Here is a 17,554-nt window from a genome sequence, read left to right on the forward strand (position 1 = left end):
AATGTTTTATAGAGTTTATAAGTATAGAAAGCAAAGTTGAAAAAAATATGTAATTTTCAGATCATATTGGTCCCACACTCATGCACATACTGGCATTATGGACTGTGTGAGTAAAAAAAAAAAAAAAAAAAAAAAAAAAAAGATCCCATGAAGTTGTGAGGGACGAGTTTTGAGGGAAATGGGGGAGAGTTGGAGGGGAGAGATTTGGGGGTTGGATTTGACTCAGATACATTGTTTGCATGTATGAATGCTAAAAGTAAATTTACCTAGTTTTGTTGTTTTGAAATTTCACTTATGTCTGCTAATCCTTGTTTTCAAAATTGTGCTTACTGTTCTGCTGTGTGCATTTGGGCTTATACGGAGTCCCAGTCAGACATTTCTTCTGCTTGCCATTCAGTGTTCTAGGAAAACAAAGGTTGGGCGAGCAGACAACCTGACTTGGCAAGCACTGGCTTCTCTGGTTTTACCTGCTGTAGGAACAGGCAGCATTTTTTTTTCTCCTGAGTCCAAGTGAGGGATTATTTCTTGTGTCTTTTTAAAGAACTGGATCTTAGTTTTGTCCAAAACCCCGTGAGGTTTCTGTCTGTACACTCTCAGTCGTGATGCTGTCCCTTAAATCTCCGGGGTTGAACTCCTGTGCTTCCAGCTTGGCAGGCTGACGTTTCAACAGCTATGGCTGCCTGTATTGTTTTCTTTATTGGCTTTATTGATATTCTGAGGTGGATACTTAGAAGGACACCAGAGGGCTGATGTGGTCATCTGTAATAACCAACTGTGTCTTATTTTGTAGAATGAATAGTAATTTAGAGATAATTTCATTATTTAGAATGAATTATATTTTTCTATTATAGAATAACAGATACCATTGGACCAACAGAAACCTCAATTGCACCAAGACAAAGACCAAAGGCCAATTCCACTGCCGCCACTTCCAGTGTGCTGACCATTCAGAGTTCAGCAACGCCTGTCAAAGTCCCTGCTCCTGGGGAATTCAGCAACCACAAACCCAAAGGTAATTAGCCTTTGCAATTCTGACCTTTCGATAAGGCTTGTTTCCCTTGGTGTATAAATAAATTTAATTGCCCATCGTAAAGCACAGAGCACAGTGCTTTAAGGAAAGCCTGGATACATGGCTCAGTTGGTAACGTGATTGATGTGCAGGCATGAACACCCAGGTGGAGATCCCTCACCCTTAAATAAAGACAGATGGGCGTGGCAATGTGCTCCCATAACCCAGCCTGGGTGTGAGGTGGTCCATGGTGTGGTGAGGGTGGGGCGCTGGGGGGGGGGAATGGGTTAGGGGTAGAGACAGGCCTGTATCAGGTTTGAGGGCCAGCCAGTCCAACTGTACTGACAGCTTAGTGAGAGACTTGTCTTAACAGAAAAAAGTGGGACAGTGATTGAGGACATCCAGACCCCGACCTTTGTCCTCTGCATGGGGATGAGCCCACCCATACACATCTACACACACACCGCCGCACCCCACCACACAAAACTGTCTACTGATATCCTATAAACCGAACCTTTATTATTTTTTTTAATCAAGGACCTCAACATAAAACCACATACACTGAATTTGAACTATTTTTTTTCTAAAGGCAAAGCAAAGTTAGTGATATAAATGTATATAGAAGTCTCAGTTCGCTTTGATATAAGGTCATCTCGTTGATATATGGACCCAAGCTTACCTCTTGGGTCATCAGCCAAGAGGTTTGAGGCTGGCTGTACGAGTGCAGGAGACTATTGTATTGGACAGGGAGGGAGGAGTTTAAAGTCTATCCTCGTAGTGTTACAAAAGTCTCTCGAGCCTTGGTGAAGGAGCCCTGTGGCTATCACAGCATAAGCACTAGTCTAATTTGATTTTGATAATTCTTTTTTGTTCGAGTCAAGATTTCTCTGTGTAGCTCTGGTTATCCTGGAACTTGTTCTAGACCAGGATGACCTTGAACTCACAGAGTTTGCCTCTCTAGTTCTGGGATTAAAGGTGTATGTCCCCACCAGCTGGCCTGTTTTTATAATCTGTTTTTTTTTTGGGGGGGGGGTTCAAGACAGGGTTTCTCTGTATAGCCCTGGCTGTCCTGGAACTCACTCTGTAGACCAGGCTGGCCTCAAACTCAGAAATCCGCCTGCCTCTGCCTCCTGAGTGCTGGGATTAAAGGCGTGGGCCACCACCGCCTGGCTCTGTTTTTATAATCTTAAAATGCATCATGATTGTGTAATACCTAAAATAGATATTCCTGTAGAATATCTCCAATAGAGTAAATTTAAATTTTTAAGGTGTCGGATGTAGTCTGAAGAGTCACCTCCAGAAGACCCCGATTTGCATATTTCCTGACAAATCTGTCTTGTTTTAGTGTTTTTATTACAGATACTGTAGTGGTTAAGAACACATATTTTGAGTCATGAATCTGATTTGAGTTTCATTTCTCCCCATTTTTTTAAACTAACATACATAATAAAAGCATGTGTACCTGTCTACTAGTTCCCTGAGACATTTACCTGTCTGTCTAATGTAAAGCCTGGCCCAGAAGTGTTATGAGATGGTAAATGTCACTTATTACTACGTAAGTCTAGGCTCAGGGACAGCAGGTGACGCTTCTCTTTGCATTCATTACCTCGCACATTGTGGCAATGAGTTTGTGGTATTGAAATGTACCAATTGGAATATTAAATCCATGGATAGGAGACATTGCATTTTGAACTCATTTGTATATATTTCCCATTTCACTTAAAAATCATTTTCTGTATAGCTGTTTTGGCGGTGTATGTGTACCATGTATGTACTTGGTAGTAGGCTGTGTGTGCGTACCATGTATGTACTTGGTAGTAGGCTGTATGTATGTACCATGTATGTACTTGGTAGTAGGCTGTGCGTGTGTACCATGTATGTACTTGGTAGTAGGCTGTATGTATGTACCATGTATGTACTTGGTAGTAGGCTGTGTGTGTGGGTACCATGTATGTACTTGGTAGTAGGCTGTGTGTGTACTATGTATGTACTTGGTAGTAGGCCGTGTGTGTACCATGTATGTACTTGGTAGTAGGCCGTGTGTGTACCATGTATGTACTTGGTAGTAGGNATGTATGTACTTGGTAGTAGGCCGTGTGTGTACCATGTATGTACTTGGTAGTAGGCCGTGTGTGTACCATGTATGTACTTGGTAGTAGGGTCCACGAAAGGGCATCAGATGCCTTGGAACTGGACTTACAGACAGGTGTGAGCCACTGTCTATGTGACTGACTTGATCCTCTGAGAGCAGGGAGTCCCTGCTGATGCTGAGCTGCCCATCCAGCCCCCAGTGACATCACAGTTCCTTACTTACATCTAACACAAAATTGGAGCAGCAGCTACGTTTACAGTGGGTAAATTGTGAGGCACATGGAAAATTACACCACAGACACACATACACACTTGTCCTTTGCTCTTTTCCTTGCCTGTCTAGGTTGGAGATGATATTAGTCTGTTTGTTATGTGTCACTGTCCACCGGTATGAGGGTTCGTGAGGTGTCTCAGTAACATGGTTTGAAAGGACGCTTGAAGGATTTGGGTTTTTGATAATTTCTTTTCCTCGTGTGTAAAATACTCTAACCAAAGCAACTTAAGGGAGAAAAGTTTCATGGTGGGGGACATGGTTGCAGTTGGGGAAGGCTGTCTGGTCACATTGCATGTGCACTCAGGAAATGGGACCCTGGCTGGGAACTTCCTGAACTGCTTCCACTATATCTTGCAGAAAGGCTCTCCTCCTCAAAGCTCTCTGTGTCCCCCAAAACCACATTGCTTAGGTGCAGGAGCCTGTAGCAGAGTGTTTGATATGTTCAAACTGTAGCAGCCATGTAGGCAATTTAGGAGCAGCTTTAAGGATTCTTTAGAAGGCACAGGATTCTTAGGGTACTGTAAGGAAAAAAAACTGTGGCATGATACGGATCTTACCCAGAAGGAGGTGAGAGCCTTGTGTGTAAAGAAATTGCAGTTGGCCCCAAGGCAGGGTGCAGGATGCTAGGTCGTTTCTGCGGTTGGCGATGTTCATGTCCTGTCTCTTCACACACAGTTATCCAGTGGTGGTGTGGGCCTGCTGCACCCCAGGCCTTGTCTGGTGTACATGCTGTTAGTCAGTCAGTGAGCTGACCGGGCTGTGAGTGCCAGGCTTGCCCCTGGTGGCAGCAGCTGGTTTGCTGTTTTGGCACTCTTGCTCCTAGTTTATGTTGGAAACACTACAGCTTTTATATGTATGTGCTTTACTGTTTAAAGATTTCCCTTTTTCTATAGACATTAGAGTAAATATTTATCTGCTATAGAAATATTGACAGAAAAATGTAAAACTTTCCTAGTTTCTTTTCAGTTTAATACCAGTGTAGCATGTACTCTCTTAGCTCTTTAAGTATAAATAATCATTTTGGTAATATGAACGTAGTATAAATTAATATTACTACTATAGCCATGTTTAATTCATATAAACAATTTGTGTCATTTCATAGTCTCAAACATGTTTCTTTGCTACTTGCCTTTCAAGATGCTTTTGAAAAGTTATGTCAGTATAGATGTGTTGTGTAATTTTTAATTCATTCTATGTCATGAGTGTGCTGTAAGTTTTATAAGCACTTGAATTATTTTCATATTTGCTGATATTAATAGTGTGGTGGTGAACGGCCTTACCATCAGTTCTTGATTTCCATGCCGGTGCATTTGTCTGAGTATTATTTTAAATATGTCTGGGGGCTGGAGAGATGGCGCCTTGGTTAAGAGCCTTTGCTGCTCTTCCAGCGAGCCCTCACTTGGTTCCCAGTTTACACATCAGGCTGCTCAAAACTTCTGTAACTCCAGCACCAAGGGATCCTGTGCCTTCTTTTGATGTCCAGGGGCACCTGCATGAACATGCTCTCACACACTCCTCACGTAAAGAAAACTTTAAAGAGGAGTATTCATTTAAAATATGTGAACAGTCAGATTTGACCCAAAGATTCCAGGAACTTACAGCATTAACCACAGTTTCAGTCCCCTTTACTCCTGTCTTTCAACATTTGAGAATTGTCCTGAGAAATCTAGGATAGGGTAAGGAATGCAGGTGACTTTACTGGAGGTGGTCCTCTGTTTTTGCATTTGTATGATGGTTAAACTCTGAATTGCAGGGCCTTCAGAAGTTTCACCTCAGGATTGCTTCTTGCTGCTCATATACCCTTCCGATTACTGTTGCATAGTATAAGGGTTCCTGGGCATAGCCCACCCTATTGGGTAGATTTCCTGCAGATTAACATAAAGATGAACCTTTATGAATTAATACTGTTTAGATAAATTAATGACTTTATAAAATTCCTGATTTGGTTAAAATAATTTTAGGAAGAAGGTTTTAAAAGATGGTTTTAGTTATTTTGCCAGAAAGATATAATAAAATTAGAATCAAGTATAGAATGTGCCCATTCTTCGTAGAATAGTAAGTAAAGGCTGCATAATAAAGAATACAGTAAGCTGTCACAATAACACTGAAAAGAGAAATAGACTTGGGACAAATTTGTGATCAAGGAAAACCATTCATTCTAGGTCAGGTCCAAGGATGAAGTCACAGATGTGCTCTATGATAAAGCCAGGCCATGGGAAACTGCTGCTCTGAACTTATAATGAGCTTATAGAGTGGAACACTGCTTTGAACTTACTGTCCACATCCTTCTGTAACTCCCCTTTTGTCTAACATTTTATCTATGGGTTATTTTCTAAGAACTTCTGTCTATAGAAAGGCCAGAAAAAAGAACTAAAATGTGGCTTTGGGGCCTCTGCCCCATCCATCCATCCACCAAATGTCTATGTATGGTATTTGGGGCTCAGCCCCATCTATCAAATCTATATTTGTATATGTCTGTTTATCTGAGTATACATGTATAGGTATACGTCTATGTATGTAAGCACACTTAAATACTTGTGGAGTTGGTTGAGACAGGTGGTCAGAATGTATGTGTGTGTGTGAATCTGTGTGTATTGCCTGTGTGAAAGATTTAAAGTCTTTTCCTTTCTTTTCTCTTTGGTTCATGAAGAGTTAAGGAGTGCAAGCCTCTAACCTGGCCAACCAGAGGCTCCAGGGCAGAAGAGAGAGGAACTCTACACTTAATCCTTTACTTAATTCCCTGAGGCTGCTGCCAGCAGAAATTAGTTACCACATGCCCATCTGCTGTCTGTCTATATGTGTGTACGTTTAAGATAAAAAGAGTTCAGAGTTTCTCACTGGGCATTCAGTTTTGTTCCATCAGTAGTATTGACCCCTTGGATCCCATCTGCTATCAGCATGATCCAAATCGCCAAGACTGCCTCCTCACTGAATGCCTTCCCTGGAACCCCTGGGACCCCTGCTTGAAAACTGCTTGCCCAGTGGTTGGTGAGGTGACTTTCCCTTTAGATTGTGTTCTCACCCAGTGTGTTTATTAATTTAAAAAACTTGCGTACAAAGTGATGGATTTTATGTTATTCTTATATGTGTATGAAATATATGTACATATGTAATATTATTTAAGTTAACCCTCTCATTGCTTTTGTCCCCCCCCCCTCCATGGCCCTCTTCTTCACCCAGATACTTATTCATTGTACTTTTATGTCACATATATTCCGTTACCCTCTCTGATCTCTCCTTCCTGTTAGATTTCTTTCTCCTCCCTAATCTCTTTTTACTAGTGTGTCAGTGTGTGTTGTATGTGTGTATGTGCACAAGTACATGCCACAGGAGGCTGTTGAACCTCCTACTGTCTCACTCTTCCCTGCATTCTTTTGAGGCCAGTTTCTTATTGAAACATGAGGCTAGACTGGTAGCCAGTAAGCCCCAGTGGTCCTGTCTCCGCACATTCCCAGCCCTGGGCAGCAGGGGTGCACAGCTCCATCCTGATTGTTTATCTGGTTGCTGGGATCCTGGAACCTAATACGGCAGGGCATAACGAGTGCTCTTACCCACCGAGCTTTCTCACCCAGCCCCACACACATTTTGGAAGCAGGTTTTCTCTCTGTACCAGGAGCTCACTCATGTGGCTAGATTGACTTCCTAAGATAATTATTTGTTGGTGTAGTAGGTGATAAAGTTACATTTCATGGACAGTTACGATTATAGTAGATACTTGGTTTAAACTATGTAATGTACACAAAGGTCAATAAAACACCAATGTCTTAATGACTTGAAATCTACTCATCTTAATGAAATTGCCTATGTATTAATGTTTTTGAAATATAGGAGCATTGAGACCTGGAAATGGGTCTGAAGTCTTAATGGTTCAGGGACCCCCTCAGCAACCCCCACAGCAGCATAGAGTCCTCCAGCAGTTACAGCAGGGAGACTGGAGATTACAGCAACTTCATTTGCATCGTCATCCCCACCACCACCAGCAGCAACAGCAACAACAGCAACAACAGCAGCAGCAGCAACAGCTGCAGCAACAACAGCAGCATCAGCAGCAACAGCAACTACTTCAAAATGCTTATCTGCAGCAGGTAGTATTTTTATGACTTTATATAGGGAAGTGGTATTGTGAAATTCACACAGCAGTTGAGTAGCATTGTATCCACTTTTGTGTCATAGACTTAAAATAGGCATATCATAACTTGAGCCGTATTCAAATAAACATCCTGAATTTCCTAATCACGGAACGATGTTTTATTAATTGACATTTGATGCTAAGTAAAGAGATGTACTGTTAAAATAGATTGCATCATGGCTTTATGAAGTGAAAGTGTTCACTTGATATTCAGAAATAAGCATCACAGATATATTTTAAATCTATACCAGTGCTACCATGGGAAAAATGTTGTATTTTCAAAACAAACAGTTTCTTTTATTATTTTCTTTTCTTGTCCTTCCTGTTTGTCTGTGAGCCTGGTAACCCTGGGTCAGTTCTGCAGCTCGGTTTTCAATGTTTTATTATTTTGCCTGTGTTGGCACATAGGCAAAAAGGAGGCATTATTCTGAGCTCTATAAAATCCTGCAAAATTCTAGCCTCACTAAACTGTTCTACATGGGACTTTTGTCAGCACAAGCATTTTATCATTATCCAAGGCACGTGTGAGCCAGCTGTGTACAGGATACTCCATTGGGCTGTTCCCTCTGTGGTTGGCTGACAGACACAGTGGGGGTGATGTGGGAGGACACAGGAGGAGAGTGAGGAACCTGGAGACATGCTATAAGAGGGGTCACTGAAGGCCATGAGTGTGTTAGCTTTCCTACAAACATCCTTCAAGTGTGCTGATACACTTTTAGTTACACTCAGTTTTATTACTACTTTTCAAACTAATTTGAGGAACATAAAGAAATTTACAGTCACAGATTATTACGGTTCTTTTATATTGTTTTTAAGACTTTATTTTCTTAATCATTGTTCTGATAAAATCAGAAATACTTTAAAAAAAACAGAACTCAGGATAGAGAAATGGCCCAATGTCTAAGAGTACTAGTTGCTTCTCCGGAGGACGTAGGTTCAATTCCTAGCATCTATATGATGGTTCACAACTATCAATAACTCCCGTCTCAGGAAAACTAGTGCTTTCTTGGATTCTGTGGGCACTTCATGTACATAGTGCACCGACAGACATGCAGGCAAAACACCAATAACACAAAATTAAAAATAAGTAATACTGGCCAGACAGTGGTGGCGCACGCCTTTAATCCCAGCACTCAGGAGGCAGAGGCAGGTGGATTTCTGCGTTCGGGGCCAGCCTGGTCTACAGAGTAAGTTCCAGGACAACCATGGCTACACAGAGAAAACCTGTCTCGAAAAACCAGTACAAACAAACAAACAAAACAAAACTGAAAAAAGAATTCTGGTGCTGTAAGGCATGGATATTAGCTGTCTTAGTGTTCTATTACATTGAAGAGACATCATCACCAAGGAAACTTAGAAAAGAATGCATTTAGTTTAGGGCTCCTTAGAGTTTCAGAGGGTTAGTGCATCATCGTCATGGTGGGAAACATGGCAGCAAGCACACATGCATCTGCTAGACCAGTAACCGAGAGCTCCACTCTGATTCGCGAGTTGTTTAAAGAGAGAGTGAGCCTGGACCTAGCATGGGCTTTTGAAACCTCAAAGCTCATCTGCCACTGACACACCTCCAACAAGGCTGCATCTTCTCCACAAGGCCACACCTCCCACTGACACACCTCCAACAAGGCTGCATCTTCTCCACAAGGCCACACCTCCTAATTCTGCCCAAATATTATCATTAACTGGGGAACAACATTGAAACATATGAGCCTCTCAGGGACTTATTCAGTCCCCCGCAGTGTTGATTCTGTTTCTGTTTTGTCCCCTCTCCTAGTATCAGCATGCAATGCACCAGCAGCAGATTCTTCAGCAACAGTTTCTAATGCACTCAGTGTATCAGCCACAACCTCCTGCATCCCAGTATCCTGCCATGGTAAGGGCTTTGTCGTGTTTAGAGGTTCTTACAGGCGTGCATTACTAAGGTGGAACTTACAGTATGTATGATGCTATTTAAAATTCATTCTTCAAAACTCAGTTTGGGGCCTGGGAAGATGAGTCAGTCAAGCAAGTGTGTCATGCATGCAGGAGGACATGAGTGTAAATCTTTCACACCCATTCTGAAAATCTAGGCTTAGTAACTTGCACCTGTGACCCCAGCAATGAGGAGAGGAGGCAGAGATGGAAAACCTCTGGTCAGCTGGCCAGCCAACCTAGCCAAATAGGTGAACTGTAGGTCCAGTGAGAGAGAATGAGTGAGTCGCAAAGAGGAGGAGAGAAGGCTGAAGACACCAGATGCTGACTGTCCGCACATGCAGACCGGCTCCTGTTACTTAGTGAGGGATGCTGGAGAGATGCTCCCTTGACAGTGTTGTCAAGTAAGCAGGAGGGCTGCGTTCAGATCCCAGGCTCCAAAAGCCAGCAGCACATGCCCCACCCCGTGCCCACTGGGTGGGGTGGAGACAGGTGGATCTTGAAGCTCATTTGTCAGCCGTTCTAGCTGATGAACTAGGTGAGCTCCAGGCCCGGTGAGAGATCCTGTCTCTAAACCAAGCTAGAGATCGATAGGAACATCTGATGTTGGCCTTGGCCTCATGTGTTCTTATGCCTTCACCCCTCCCATGCTCACCTGTGTACACACACACACACACACACACACACACACACACACTCAAGTTAAACTGTCACTTAATTGATATATTTTCTTTGAAGGCAGATGTCTATTCTCAAACAGCCTGCAGTTAAATTCTTGCATCTGAGTGTGGCACATTATAACTGTCCAGTGACACTTTTGGTTGCAAGAGTCCCTGTTATCTTCTGTCATCTGTCTCTTCCATTCATTGAGGATCTGTTGAGTCATAGTGAAACCTAGGACGACTATGTCATGCATTTGCTCCAGAGAACAGTCTGCCTTTTCTTCGTTTAAAGAAATCAGTTTACTTAACCAATTCCTTTGTCTTTTTCTTAAAATACTTAAAGGAAGAATTTTGAATCTGGCTAAGGGAGTCTGGCTTTTTAATATTCGATGGGTTTAAATAACTCTGTGTAGTTTTCTGGTCCCAGCTCCTTCTTCAAGTACTCAATGATGTTGGGGGTTCCTAGGGTTTCTAGTTGTGTCTCCGTGGCAGGGGACAGGAAGGAGCATGGTAAACAGTGGCAGGGTGCCGTGCTTTGGTGACTTGGACATAGGCTTCGTGTTGCTTCTTGTTTCAGATGCAGCAGTATCAGCAGGCTTTCTTGCAGCAGCAGATGCTAGCTCGCCATCAGCAGCCAACACAGCAGGTATCACCTGAGTATCTTACCTCCCCTCAAGAGTTCTCGCCAGCCTTAGTTTCCTACGCCTCGTCACTTCCAGCTCAGGTTGGAACCATAGTGGACTCTTCTTACAGTGCCAACAGGCAAGTATTTTCTGGGAGGATGCAAAGGCACTTACTGTGGAAGTGGGCGATACTGCCCAAAAGCACCGAGTGACCCTTGCATGAGCTCGCTTTTGCTATTACGTAGAGCTGATTCGTTCCCTCCTAGTCCTCTGTTGTACATCTTCCTCCCTCCCATTCCAACTAGCACATCTGCAGCTCCTCTCTGCAGACAAAGTTCAGCCACACAGAAGGACATGTAGGAGTTTATTGGTGTACACATTCAGGTATTTGCAATTTAAGTAGGAACAAAACCCAAGAAAACTACTTTAGAGGTTGGAAATAAAGAATCCTTGTAGACATGTTAGCTTTTTCTACTTATGTGTTACTACTGCCTTCACCTAACTCAACTATTTGTAAAATTTGTATGATTTTGTTCAGTTTACATGGGGACAAGCATTTTAAGTATATCATGCATAGCATACTTAGTGTAGTTTAGAAATAGTGAATTTTAACTGTTCAGATATATTGGTTAGAATTATTGTGTGGGTACCTTCTATGGGAAATCATCACAATAAATTGAAGAAATTTGGTACATTGTTTCTCACATTTGGATGTGATAGTAATATTAGCAAGTTTTTCAGGATCTTGGAGTTAAGAGTCAGTATTAAGGGTTGGGAGACAGCTTGGTAAAGTACTTTCCAACAAGCATGAAAGACCTAAATTTGATTTCCAGTCTCTATTAAAAACCAGGGAGTGAAAGCATAGACTGCAGTCTCAGAGCTGCACAGGCAGAGGCAGAAGGGTCTCTGGCCAACCAACGGAGCATAATTGACAAGGAAACAAGGTGGACAGCCTCTGAGGACCAACACTTGGGGTTGCCTTCTTTCCTTCTCATATGTGAACACACACAAACATGCACAAGTATACATGTGCATACAAAGATACACCCCCTCCCGCCCCAAAGCAGTAAATATTGATATCTTTAAATATGAAAATGAAATTAGTTGATAGACTGGGTGCTGGAACAGCAAAGAGGCTCCTATGCCCAGGTTCAGGATTTGCAGCAGTAGCTGAGAGAGAGTAGACAGCAGGAGGGCAGCGACACTGTGCTGTCAATTGAATGTGTCCAGAGAGGGCAAAGGTGCCGTTAGAGTTTTGTGTGTATAAGTGAGAAAGGAGAGGGAGACAGAGGGAGAGAGGTGGGGGGAGAGGGAGAAGGAAGAGGAATGATAGAAATCTGTTACATATTGGGGAGACACCAGGAAGGCGATTTTAAAAAATTAATTCAATGACATATATTTCTGAATCAAAAGCGGAGGTGTATGGGCTGGGACAAACGATTGCAGTGGAAAACAACACTCAAAGGTGTGCATCGTTGTTTGCCATTTACTTGCTCACTCTAGCTTTCGTCTGCTTAGCACTCTTCCTTCATATATTCAGGCATTATTACAAGGAAGCTAGGGCCTAAAGTACATGCAGGAAACACATTAGATCCGGTAGGATCTAAACTATGAAATGCGAGTAGTGGTCCAGTAAAGCTATGACGTTAGTCCCTCTGTGATGAGAGGGATGTAGCTTTTCTTATTAGAATCACATAGCCTGCTTGATGCTAGTTCATATACACGGCTAAGCTGCTGTTTCACTAGAAATCCACATAGCAAGGACTGAGGTTCACTCTCCAGCACTGCCCAAGAAACAAGAAAAAAAAATCAAAACAAGAAATAATAAAAGTTTAGATAGTGCGCACACTGCACAATAGTAACACAGATCCTCTTACCCAGGTTTTCACAGTCAGTACTCTATTTTCATTGTGCACGGTTGTACTCCAGAAACTGGTGACCTTTCAGAAGGATAAAACATATATAAGTCAATAGCACTAAAACTCAGTGATCAGTGTATTAGCCTCCTCCATGTCTGGCGTGGTTTTGATACTGGGTCTCGTTGTGTGTAGCCTTGGCTGTTCTGGAGCTTACTAATAGACCAGGGTGGCCTCAGACTCAGGCTCTCATCAGAGTCTCAAAGCTAAATAATACATACAAGGAAATCTTTCCATTTCTCATCAGTCTGGAAATGGTTCTTCCAAGCACAGATTCTTGTTAGTTGTTTCCCCAGCCCCCATGCTTCTTTTTAAAAATATATTAATTTTTATTTTATGTGTCTGAGTGTTTTGTATGTGCACCATTGGGTTCCTCGCGGGCACTAAGGCCAGAAAGTCTAGGCACTAGTCTCCTAGAAGTGGAGTCACAGTTGTGAGCCACCATTTAGGCTTTAGGAACTGAACCCAGATCCTCTGTGAGAGTCGGAAGTGCAGTTTACCACTGGATGTCTCTCCAGCATCCCTGTTTTTAATAATGAATATTATTGACTCTTTAATTTGTTAAAAATTCTTTTAAGTATTTACAGTTATGCAAACCAAATGCCATTTAAAGAAATGCACTGTGGCAAAGTCAATAATTGTGACTACAGTAAGACAATCACTATGTGAGGTTAAGGGTTAGGCTTCATTCTTTTGGGGTAAAAGTGTAAACAATTTGTTAACCCCACACCCCAGCCTAGTGCTCATTGTGATACCACATCCCCAGCCCCTGTAGATGTGATGTAATACATCTTTAAATTGAGGGTTAAGGTGGCACTCTGTTGAGCAGTGCTCCAGAAACAGTCTCTGAATTCATCCAGAGTGGGAGGAGAGCGGTTCGGATAGGAAGCCAGACAGTTTGAAGCACGCTCTCTGAGTTTTCCCAATGCTGTGTGTTTTAAGGACTCTGCAAGTCCGTACACATCCTGTGGACTAGGATGCAGAGGAGTAAGGGGCTAAATAAGGAGCACACTAGCATGCCCTTGTATGTGCAGGTGGGTCACATTGCAGCCGTTGTCTGTCCATCCTGTACTCTCATTTTATTTATTTCTTTATCTTTTGGAAACAGGGTCTCACTCTAGCCTACATTGGCTGGGAACATACTATGTAGCTCAGGCTGGCCTTATAGGCTTAGCTGCCAGAGTGCTGGCATTCCAGGGATGAGCCACTATGGTCCACATTTTAGTTTCTTTCTGTGATGAGTATTGAATCCTGGGTCTTATGCATACCAGGCAAGCATTTTATCCCTGAGCTACAGCCCAGGCTCATCCTGTACTTAACCTACCGTCCGCACTCCAGGTCTTGCTCCAAGAGTTTGTGCAGTGTGAAGTGAGGCACTGAAAAGTTCCCTGAACTGTAATGTTAGCCCTGTCATTCTCTCTCCTCTCTCAACAGGTCAGTTACTGAGAAAGAGGCAGTTGCAAATTTTACAAATCAGAAGGCCATCAGTCACCCTCCTGACATGTCAGGCTGGAATCCTTTTGGAGAAGACAATTTTTCCAAGTTAACAGAAGAGGAACTGTTGGACAGAGAATTTGACCTTCTAAGATCAAGTAAGGGACACTTGAAGGCTTATTTTGCTTCACAGTAAAGTAACAGCTATATAGTTGAGCAAGGCCAAAGACTGTGTGAGGTGGTGTCAAAAAATCTTTTTGTGCACTTGAGGGAAAAATACAGGCTACTTTCTTTCATATACTATTAAGCTGTGTGGTGTTGCACATTAGAAGTTAGTTGCCTGATAGTAGATAATAAACTCAAGATTGCTGATATCTTAACCATTAAAAACTATATGAATGTGCAATTCATACCATCTTCAAAACATGGAAGGTTAATGCTCAAGTAGGGAAGACACTGTCAATCCCTTGCCTTACTAATGGCTCTTCTGCTCGCTCTTGCACACTCAGTAGGAGATAGTGTGGGTCTGAGACACCCTTGAGCATGCCCAGAGAAACCATGGGCTGCACTGTGGGCTGCTTTGTCATGTCCTGTCACTGAGTGGTGATAGAAACGGGCTGCTTTGTTGTCCTGATATGGCCAAAGTTAAATAATTTTTTTCCACTTTAAATCTGATATCTCAATGTTTTTACTTGAAATCGTTAACTTTTCTCAAACTACCTAAGACATACATCAAGCCTTGCCACATGTGTTTTAGACAGGGTCTGTTTTGGAAGAATGTAGATTTGAGGAGGTTTGCAGAATAAGGGCAAGAAGCTCATTTTAAGGAAAACACAGGTGATTTTCTAGTTTCAGGGGCTTGTATGTATATGTATATGTGTGTATGTATGTATGTATATGTATGTACATGTATGCATATATGTATACACAGTGAGCATCTCTGTTTTGCATATAAAGAGAAGGGCCTAAGAAATTACTCAGTTTCTAATTCCTGTTTTATTTAAGTAACTAGCTTTGTGAACACATTTAGTAAGTAAAATGCTTTGTCTGAATTAGTATGTATTTTATGTAAAATTCACAGATGGCTTACATTTATGTAAAGAATTCCTATAAGGCACTCATGTTTGGCATCTGAATTTGTATTTTGTATATTGGTGATTAAGCGTGAGCATAAAAATGAATTTTAAGCCTCTGATAAACATTTGTTAACTTTGATAAAAAAAATCTTACCTCATATTAAAAAATGTTTTTAAATCACATTTTTGTATGGTATTTTTCCTGGAGTTTCTGTTAAGTAGCCCCCAGTTTCAAAAAGGATGTCAATGGTCTCTTTTGAAAAATAGTAAAGGGAGATTAGGAGGTAGTCAAGTAATGGTAATTTATAGGATTATTTTAGTTTTTTAATGTGTGCGTGTGTATGTGTGTGTGTGTGTGCATGTGTGTGCACTTGCGAGTGTGCATATGCTCATGTACGTGTGTTTGCATGCCTGTGTAGACCTGAAGTTAAGAGTCATCTGTGGTCCCTCTCTACCTTATCATTTGAGGAACAGTCTCTCAGATGAACCCACAAATAAAAATTAGAGTTTTTCGAGTCATTTTGTCTGGAGTCTTGTGACTGCCTGCTGAGCACTGGGGCTGTCGTTGGCCACCACACACATGCCTAGCATCCACACTGTTGATTTGGATTCTCTCCTTAACGCTGGTGCAGCAAGTGTATTAACTAAGCCATCTCTCCAGCCAAGGATTAGTTTAAAAGCAGAAAGTGTAAGTTTTAATGTGCTCTGAGAAGGGTCTACTAACAGGTACTTTTAGTTTCTTGGATTAAAAGAATATCTGATTTTCCCCCTTCCAAACGTCACGGGCCAGGTGAAGGATCTTATTATTTTGTGTCTTATACAATATGCTGTTTCTTTGGTGGAGGCAGGAGCTGGATGCAGACATGCCTGCATGTGTAGTTTCATCTTTTAAATTTTGGAATAACTGTTTTCAAATTTGAAGATAGGCAACATCAGTACTGCACACATGGACTTGTATACCTGTTGACAGAGGCAGCTCAGACTGTGTCATGGAAGATGCCAGGTCCCATAGGAGAGCCCAGGAGCGATCAATCACTGCCATTATAAACTACCCAGATAGCCTTGAGGAGGGGCACTGAAACCACGGGGCTTCTGCACTCACTTCAGCACATAGCATCAGAAACTCACGTTTCCATCCCTGCTGATGGCATCTCAGTGAGGTCACTCAGTTGCTGTGTCAGACTCAGCCCCTGCCACTTGTAAACTGGGATCTAAGGGACAGGATTGTTAGGGGAACTTAATGAAGTGATTGTCTCTACATAGGGGACCGGAGCCATCACCTCACGTCTTAAGATGTTTAGCTGGCATCTTGAAACTATATTTAATTCACTAGGTTTCTTGGTAAATTAATCAAATGAGAGTCCAGAGCGTACAGCACTGACCCGATGGGCAGATGACGACAGGGAGATCGATAGATAGAGTTCCATGTTCTTAACATTAAGTGAGTGGACTGGAGTTCAAAGGAAGGAGTGGTACTTTTAGGAAAATTTATAAATCGATAGTGTATGGGTTGCATGCACTTTAGAAACATTTCCTTCTATAGTCTTACTTAGGTGTAACAGTCATCATTGATATCTCTTCCAGTACAGCAGTAGTGTATCTAATATTTGATCTGTATGGTAGAGTTGAAATCATTCTGATAAGCAGGGGCCTCCTCGAGAACCTTAATTTCAGTGGAAGCCTGATTGTACACTAAAGGTTGATGGATGTTCATTATTGCTTGGTTCTTCTGTCCCCAATATTTTTTTCAACCTGAAGAAATAAGTTAATGCACTTGAAGAACCACATAGTTCATTTATGCATTTGTTACTTGGCACACATGTTGTTTTCCAGAGTTGTTTGTAAAAAAAAGCACAGGTCTTTGGTCAATGAAATACTTGCTGGGTAGAGACTGACCATCTTCCCGAGGCTTTTGAGTGCACACTATCCCTGCAGGTGACATAAAAGTCGCAGAGCGGCGGCTGTCCAGGGCTACATTGACATTCAGGATTTTCCTGATCAAGTGGTACATGGCTATTTTGTTTAGTAGGAAAAAAGATAACGTTGGCTAAAAAGATGTATTACTTGTGAGCTTCCTATAGGAAACAATTTTAAAGGAATAACAACATTTTTGAGATACTAAAACTGAAATAATTGATAATATTTTTTTAGTAATCTTTATGGAAATAATTGATTACCTGTAACAGGAATTTAACATGTAAAATAAACTATTGCTGCTTTAGCTCTCAGTGTAAATGAATGTAATTTATGGTTCAGAATCTTTTACTGGTTCTTTCCTAATGAGAATACATTAAATTAATATTAAGTATTAATAACAAAGTTTGTCTCTGATTTTTTTTTTTAAATTAAGCTGCTGTCATTATCTTTTGTACCAAAGCATCAGATGAGTATGTACTCCTCAGGGGTCTAGTTGTTATGATATTTACTAT

General features: G+C 41.7%; 1 protein-coding gene across 2 annotated transcripts in view; it reads left to right on the forward strand.

Moving 5' to 3' along the window:
* Bmp2k (BMP2 inducible kinase) overlaps positions 1 to 17,554 on the forward strand; it is a 104,679-nt gene that overhangs the window by 69,989 nt on the left and 17,136 nt on the right. For both annotated transcript variants that reach the window (XM_021210741.2, XM_029545532.1), the window contains exons 10-14: positions 852 to 1,012; positions 7,203 to 7,459; positions 9,278 to 9,376; positions 10,654 to 10,838; positions 14,050 to 14,207. In XM_021210741.2, the coding sequence (XP_021066400.1) occupies positions 852 to 1,012; positions 7,203 to 7,459; positions 9,278 to 9,376; positions 10,654 to 10,838; positions 14,050 to 14,207 (860 nt within the window). The remainder of the gene's footprint in view (positions 1 to 851; positions 1,013 to 7,202; positions 7,460 to 9,277; positions 9,377 to 10,653; positions 10,839 to 14,049; positions 14,208 to 17,554) is intronic.

Source organism: Mus pahari, chromosome 13 (genome assembly GCF_900095145.1).
Source record: "Mus pahari chromosome 13, PAHARI_EIJ_v1.1, whole genome shotgun sequence".
NCBI classification, from domain to species: domain Eukaryota; kingdom Metazoa; phylum Chordata; class Mammalia; order Rodentia; family Muridae; genus Mus; species Mus pahari.